The 8,387-nt window shown below is 41.9% G+C and overlaps 1 protein-coding gene across 1 annotated transcript; it reads left to right on the top strand.

The window, feature by feature from the left end:
- The first annotated feature begins 4,169 nt into the window (after positions 1–4,169).
- On the top strand, positions 4,170–5,233 carry LOC106143766 (40S ribosomal protein S2-like). The gene is made up of 3 exons (XM_026778903.1): positions 4,170–4,306; positions 4,368–4,572; positions 5,042–5,233. The coding sequence occupies exons 1-3, from the start codon at positions 4,170–4,172 to the stop codon at positions 5,231–5,233; spliced, it is 534 nt and encodes a 177-aa protein (XP_026634704.1).
- Positions 5,234–8,387: the final 3,154 nt, after the last annotated feature.

Genomic DNA, 8,387 nt, shown 5'->3' with positions numbered 1-8,387 from the left:
CAGGTTAAGATCATTCATGGTAAGCCGGCTCGTGGACTACATAGAATAATAGAAATGGGTTAGATCAATATGTAAGAGCTAGCCAATAAGAAGCTGGAACTATTGGGGCCAGGCAGTGATTAAAAGAATACAGTTTCCGTGTAATTATTTCGGGTATAAAGCTAGCCGTGGGGGCGGCCGGGTGCCGGAGAAGCAGCCCGCTGCTCTTAATTCAACATTATTCCAGCAGAAGCTCACTGCTCTCTCACTTTGGATATTACAATAGCATCTCCAGTTAGGTTGAGGAAAGTCTTTCGATCAACTGTCTCCTCAGTCTCTGGTATGGGCAGCCAATACGCAGAGGTATATGCTGTCTATAAAGCTATTCATACTGACTCAGACAATGCCATGTGTGTACATCAAGTGGTCTGTGGCAAAAGAAATGGCCATCTGGATGGCCTGATAACAAAACATGAATGGACCACAAGTGGCAAAGAAATATGGAGAAAACCTGCATAGGTGGATATTTGGTAGCAGTTAATCAGTGATACTGTACTTCATGGTGATACTCACAATGTGCTTACTTATCTCCATAGAACAAGCATTCAGCCCAGACTCTTTAGCTCAGATTCCACGGAGTGTGAAAGTTCCCTCTGACAAGCACAAATGGGTTTATCACAAATCCAGATGTCTTGGAGAGTATGCTACCCAAATGAATACTTTATGGACTCTTTATAATGCTAAGGTTGATATGCCTATATGAACCCAGAGTGATATGGGAGTCACTTCAAATGTAAGTTAATATAGGACTGTACTAAGATGCATGGTATAAAATGGATTTATCACATTATTATCTGAAAGCTGAGGGTTTGGTAGAACAACATAAATGGTTTTTATAAACTAATAAACATAATCTGATGCTGTATTAGTCAGGGTTCTCTAGAGTAACAGAACTTATAGAATGAATTTATCTAAACACATATATTTATAGATACATGTTTATATAATATATAATACACACATATAATAGATACATATTATATATGTAATAATGTAATACATATAATACATATATAATAATACACATATATTAAATATAATATATGTATTATATATATGGGAGAATTTTTAGAATTTAGGTTTACAGGCTGTGGTCCATTTAGTCCAACAATGGCTGTCTACCAATGGAAGGCCCAGGAATCCAGTAGCTGATCAGCCCATGAGGCTGAAGATCTCACCTGATCTTCAGTATATGCAGGAATCCCAAAGACATATTCTCTAATGACAGTGAAGGAATGAACTTGTTATCAAGAGCAAACAGGCAACAGTGTTTCCTTCTTCCATGTCCTTTATATAGGCTGCCACCAGAAGATGTGGCCTAGATTAAAGATGGATCTTCCCACCTCAAGATCTGGATTAAAAGTGCGTCTTCCCATTTTATTTTATTTATTTTTTATTTTTTATTATTGACTTTTATTGAACTCTACACTTTTCTCTGTTCCCCTCCCTGCCTCCCCCTCCCCTTCACCCCTCTCCCAACGTCCCCATGCTCCCTGGTCTTCCCATTTTAAAGATGTAATTAAGAAAACAATCCCTCACAGGTGCGTCCAACCATTTGGGTTTTAGTTAATTCCAAATATAGTCACATTAACAACCAAGAATAGTCACCACAGATGCCAAAACAGCAATTAAAACAGATAGGGCTAGGCTCATTCCATAAATAGAAAGATCACTTACTGGAAACAGTATAGACCTAAATAATAGGCCCACAGAACAAAATGAAACACCATTTATATGGATTATGACTCAAAATCTCTAAGCCATAGTTGGAGATTAAAGATGAAGCAATATTGCTACTGTCCTGAGAAGTTAAGGCTTGGTGCTCAGGTGCCTTTCTGGGCAACTCCTGATTCAGTGAGACTGATCTGTACTTCTCCATGGAGTGTCAGTCAGAGTCCACGCTACATGCTATACCTACCGGTAGCGTCCACTATTCCCTCCTAGACTGTTTGGGTTAATCTTGGGAAAAATCAAGTCCAGCTATCTGGGACCTCAACTACTAAGTAGGGTGATCCAGACAGACCACTGAAGGGAGATTAAGGCGATGTAAATCTGTTGGAGCCGAAGATCTGCCCATGCAAAGATGTGCCAAACTAGTTCATTTAGTGCTTTTTCCATTTGAGGAAGTTAAGGTAAAACAAGGGAACCCTCTGATACTGCCGACAGTATAAGGAGCCAAAGGCTTTGGATTAATCAATACTTGATGAAGGCTGGATATAAAGAATCCTCTAAGAGCACTCCACGTGCTATGACAATTGTGACACAAATTTAGGATGAAACAGCAGTAGTCTCTTGCCCAGGAGATGATCAACGTCCCCTACGCCCATCACTTACATGGGTTTGGTGAACCCTGGTTTTTATTTTACTTATTTATTTATTTATTTTTCTTAGACAGGGTTTCTCTTTGTAGCCCTGGCTTTCCTGGAACTTGATCTGTAGACCAGGCTGGCCTCGAACTCTGAGATCTGCTTACCTCTGCCTTCTGAGTGCTGGGATTCACTGAACCTGGATTTTATATCTGTTATACTTAATGTCTCAGCATGCTGCTTAAGGCTGCTTGATTGATACTGACCAATTCAACATTTTTTTTTTCTGGGAGCTGTGCTGGTTCTTTGTTGCTCGACCAGCTGTGCCACCCTTGTCAGCCTAGTGGCTTCCAAGAAGGGACCACCAAGGTATTTTCCAAGCCCATGAAGACATCTCCTCTCAAGAACAATTCTGATCACCCCAGAAAAACAACTGTGATTTCACCATAGGATTCCCTAGAGCAACTCAATGGATGATAGGGACTTTATCTACATCAAGTATAAAAGGCAGCCATTGCGATACCTCAGTGGGTAAAGGCACCAAGCATGAGGACTGAGTTTGAACCCAGGAACCCATGTGGTAGGAGAAAATACACTCTGACAAATTGTCCAAGCCTCCACAATGATGCTATGTCATGTACATACCCACTCTCTTCCTCATGGAAATAAATGAATGTAAATTTTTTTATTTATTTTTTATTTTTCGAGACAGGGTTTCTCCGTAGCTTTTGGTTCCTGTCCTGGCACTAGCTCTTTCTAGACCAGGCTGGCCTCGAACTCACAGAGATCCGACTGCCTCTGCCTCCTGAGTGCTGGGATTAAAGGCGTGTGCCACCACCGCCTGGCCCATGAATGTAAATTTTTAAAGTAACTGTAGAAACTGGAGAGATGGTTCAGCAATTAAGAGCACTTACTGCACTTGCAAAGGAGCTGGGCTTGATTCCTAGCACCCACAAAGTGGCTTATGACCATCTGTAATGTCAGGGGAATTTGACACCCTCTTCTGACCTCTGTGAATTCCTGCATGTATATGGCACATTTGTGAAAACTCAGGCACACATATATAAACATAAAATAAAAACAAGTTTATAAATTAGGCATAGTCTCAGCATTCAGGAGGCAGAGGCAGGAGTGAGTGCTTTTACTCATATGTGTACATACACATAATTAAAAATAAAACAAATCTCTACAGACAAGCTGAGAGAGATGGGAATTATCTGTACAGACATTTGTAAATGCCGTGCTATGCTGTCATCTCTTAATGCTAATCCACTAGACTCCTACACACTTTGCCATCACTGACATTGTTAATCTGTACTGTCTTTGTATTAACTGTCCCACTCTCAGGATTTAATGGAAGTCTATGGACAGTACCATTTCTTACAAGCCATCTCCAGTTTTTGCTTTAACATACCTTCTGATCATACACTAGTGAGATATATGGGCTATCTGCTAGGGATATAGTGTATAATACTTCTTTATAATAATAAGCCTTCTTATTATAAGGAACTCCGCTTTTGTGTCAAGCACACTCTCCCTGCATCTTGTATAACCACCTCACCTGTGTACCTGCTTTGACTAATACTGCAGTAACTGTGTCTTTGCTAGCCATTCCAGGGCTTACGACCAGGTTGCAAAATGAAATTTCAGAAGCTTCACCACTAAAGTAGTGAACAACACTGCCTTAGCCTTTGCTGCTATTAAGAATTAGTCAGGTTTCTTTTTCTTTGGAAAAACACTAAATGGCAGATGAAGCCAGTGTGGCAGGAGGCCCCAGGGTAAGATTAGACTTCTGAGGAGGATTTGGCAGCAGCAGTGTTAGGCATGGCTGCAGGCCCCAGAACTCTCGGAGATAAAGCAGATGACAAGGACTGGATCCCTGTCACCAAGTTGGGCTGCCTGGTTAAGGACATGAAGATCAAGTCCCTGGAGGACATCTACCTGTTCTCCCTGCTCATTAAGTAACCCAAAATTAAGTCAGTTCAAAAAATTGATTTTTTTCTGGGTATGGCCCTAATAAAGATCATGCCAGTGCAAGAAGCAGACTCAGGCCGGCCAGAGGACCAGGTTCAAGGCTAATGGGGACTACAATGGTCAGATTAGTCTTGGTGTTAAGTGCTCCAAGGATGTAGCCACTGCCATCCAACAAGCCAGCGTTTTAGTCAAGCTTTCAATTGTCCCTGTGCAGAGAGGCCACTGGGGGAACAAAAGCCCCACGCTGTTCCATGTAAGGTAACAGACAGCGTGGGTCTGTGTTGATGAGTTTCATCTAATGAAGGACACTTAAAAGAAATCCCACACCAGCTCAGAATTGAGAAATAGACGGTTATTTGTTTTTTGTTTTTTTTTTTTTTTTTCCGAGACAGGGTTTCTCTGTGGCTTTGGAGCCTGTCCTGGAACTAGCTCTGTAGACCAGGCTGGTCTCGAACTCACAGAGATCCGCCTGCCTCTGCCTCCCAAGTGCTGGGATTAAAGGCGTGCGCCACCACCGCCCGGCAAGACGGTTATTTATTTAGGGGTAGACTCACAAATCAGAATCCTCTGCTGAAATGGAGCACAGAACCCGAATCCCACAGCCGGAAAAGAGACCAGATGCGCACGCTCTACATTGGCATAAATAGTATAAGAGGCCACGCCCCAGTGGGCGGGTAACTACTGGCTGTAGGACTTCCTACATCCTTCATCTCTGTCACCAGAGACATGGGCATAATCTCTGCCCCTGTGCCCAAGAAGCTGGTATAGATGGCTGCTACCCATCATCATCCAGGGACTGCACTGCCACCCTGCACAACTTTGCCAACGTCACCTCATATGCCATTTCTAAGACCTACAGCTATCTAACCCGTGACCTCTGTAAACAGACTGTGTTCACCAAGTCTCCTTATTGAGGAATTCACTGACCACTTCGTGAAAACCTGTGCCGGGAGCCTCCTTTCAGAAAACCCAGGCTCCAGTTGTGGCGAGCGCATAAAGGTTTTTATACAACAAAAATAAAGTGAACTGGATTAATCAATATGTGCCGAGGTTTGTTTGAGCTGCTGTTGATTATAGTACATCATCGGCAGTGCAGAGAATTTCCAGTCATGTGGTGTTTTGACCTTAATGATGATTCTCAGAATATCTCTGATTTACAAACAAAATTAAAAATAACTCATTCTTGGGATGGATTGCAGGCTGAGAAACGTATAAATGTGACCTAAGGAGGATATCACTAGTGGCTGGACTTGTGGTGATGGCATTGTGATTATGTCGCTGCTCTCATCCACTCGTTCTGTGCAGGAACAATTGTACACAGGTACAACTGAAAAACCGATATAATACACATTGTATTGGTATGCTGCCATGTGCTGTCTAAGATTACTGAGAAACTGACTCTGGAAATGAGGTTTGTCCTCTACTTCAGACCTAAGTATGTTTGTCTTAGAGTGTCCTCCATGACCTTCTATCCAGGGGTGGACTGCCCTGCCCCTGGCCCTGTAAGAAAATGAATGGAGATCAGGCCAAGAATGAAAATACCATGTTGAAAAAGAAGAGAAAGTTAGCAGAATAAAAACATTATGTCCTTGAACTTAGCTGGAAGGTAAACTTTCCCCAAGTATCTTCCCAAAGCAAAAGGCTGATTTATCTTGTGGTATAAAAGTACCTGTGATGGGAATAGCTAATTGGAAGTGTCATCCAGTGTACACTCTGAGACCCTCTTTATCCACCACTGCCTTGCACCCTAACTTGGGCTTTCTGCTGGTGGCAGTGTCTGATACGATGCTCTATTATCTTTCTGCTACTGGCTTATTCTTGTTCAGCTTGCTGTGTAGGCAATGAACTCATTCATTCCTAACAGAAAGCACCGCTACCAAGGATCATCTGCCATACAAAACAGTGTTCATATGTGTGAGTGTTGGCCCACACCTTCCAGGACAACCGTGTGCAGGTCTAGTATCTTGCATTTACCTTGTTTGAGACAAGGTATCTTGTTCACTGCTGCTTATACCAGGCTAACTGGCCTGTGGCCTTCCAAGGACTCTCCTGTCTCCACACTGTATTTTGATGTAGGAGTGAGTGCTGAGATTATAGATGCATGCTACTGAGTTTGGCTTCTAGAGATACAACTTCAAATTTTTATGCTTGCATGGCAAATATTTACAATAGTCATTTCCCTATAGCCCTTGTGATGACTAATCTTGATTGCCAACTTGATTATATCTGGAATCAACTAACATTCCTGCAAGGGATTTTCTTTTTCTTTTTCTTTTTTTTCATTCAGAAAGAAACAGTATTTTATTATAAAGGAATTCTTTGAGAAACAAAGGCCCAAGCTGACTTTGAGCTACCAGGCTCAAGTAGTTCTCCTACCTCAACGTTAAATGGTTTTTAGGGTTCTTCTGCAGTTTACAACCATTACGATAACATATGAAAATGCCATAAACTTAATCATGAGTTTATAAGCACCCACACGTTATTAGCACAGAGACGCTATCATGCGGCTCCACTACTGTTCTGCTTACCCCCTCCCAGGTGTCACAGCACTGGGACTCTCAGAAGGAAATGAAAGGGAGCGTCTACGTTAAAACAAATATCTATCAGCTTTAAGAACAGTGGATTATTTCTCTTTATTTAAGGGGGCAGGAATTTGAGGCAGGCTGTCTATGTTTAGCCCTGGCTGTCCTGGAACTTGCTGTGTAGACCAGGCTGTTCTGGAACTCACAGAAATCTACCTACCCCTGCCTGCCCGATTATTTGAAGCAGGAAGACCTAGCCTACGTTTTCTGTGGCACTAATATAAAAGGACACGGAAGAAGGGGACTCCTTTTTGCCTGCTTTGCTCACTGTCCCTCGTGAATCCATCTACTCTGTTGCCGAGGCATTTCCTCACTAGTGTTAGAACCAATATCTTTGGGATTTCAACATAGATTGAAGATTAGCAGCTTTCCAGGCATCTCAGGACTCCAGTGCCAAAACGGGACCGATGAGATATCCAAGTCTTGTGGACAGATTAACTACAGGATTCTTGCTTTTTCTTCCAGACAAACGTTGCTGGACTACCCAAACTGCATCCTGTACACCAACATACTAAGAATCTTCTTTTCTTACATCATGAGGGTTTGGATGAGAACGTCACTGGGCTCCCTGTTGGTGATGCTGTTTGGGGGAGGCTTAGGGGGTGTGGCCTTGTTGGAGAAAGTATGTATGGAAGAAGGATTTAAAATATCAAGAATTGAGCCATTTTCAGTTAGTTTTGTGCTTTTGTTTCCATATGTGAGTTCTCAACTTTCTGTTCCTGCTACCGTGCCTGCTACCTGCAATATAGTTTCTGTCATTATTGATTCTAACCCTCCAGAACAGTAACAGTAAGCCCAAATATATTCTATATTCTTATCTATCTATCTATCTATCTATCTATCTATCTATCTATCTATCTATCTATCTATCATCTATATTTGCTTCATAAGTTCTGTCCCTTTAGGGAGAACCCTAATATACCCTGTTTCCATTTTTATATAGGGACTGAGGAACGGATCCAGAGACTTCTGCACGTTAGGTAAGTGCTCCAGATATTCAGGTTTTCACTAAAAAAAGACTTATTTTTGTGTATATGGTGGGTATATGCACAAGAGTGCAGGTATATAGAGGGCCAGAAGAGAGTTTTGATTTCCTGGAGCTGGAATTACAGTTGGTTGTGAATCACTAGATGTGGGTTCTGGGAATCAAACTTGTATCCTCTGGATGAGCAACAAATGTTCTTAACAACAAAGGCATGGCTCCAGCCCTGCCCCTTAAACAAAGCAAAATAAAACAATAAACAAACAAGTAAAAAGCCAACCAATCTTTTTGAGATGGTTTCACTATGTATCTCTGGCAAGCTTGCAACTCTCTATATAGACCAGGCTGGCCTCACACTCATAGAGATCCATCTTTCTGTGCCTCCTGAGTGCTGAAATTAAAGATATACATCACCATGCCTGGCTTTGAAAACCTTTAATTTTTCTTTTAATTATCTGTGTGTATGATGTGTATATGTGGGTACCCAATCACTGTGGTGTTCCG

This window comes from Microtus ochrogaster, chromosome 5 (genome assembly GCF_000317375.1).
Source record: "Microtus ochrogaster isolate Prairie Vole_2 chromosome 5, MicOch1.0, whole genome shotgun sequence".
NCBI classification, from domain to species: Eukaryota; Metazoa; Chordata; class Mammalia; order Rodentia; family Cricetidae; genus Microtus; species Microtus ochrogaster.
Note: the sequence above shows the minus strand (reverse complement) of the source record. Positions and strands in the feature narration are given on the sequence as shown.

Coding starts and splice junctions, on each gene's coding strand:
- LOC106143766 (XM_026778903.1), top strand. CDS start 4,170: ATGGCTGCAGGCCCCAGAACTCTCGGAGATAAAGCAGATGACAAGGAC. Junction 4,307..4,367: donor CTGTTCTCCCTGCTCATTAA/GTAACCCAAAAT, acceptor GCCCTAATAAAG/ATCATGCCAGTGCAAGAAGC. Junction 4,573..5,041: donor AAAGCCCCACGCTGTTCCAT/GTAAGGTAACAG, acceptor CTCTGTCACCAG/AGACATGGGCATAATCTCTG.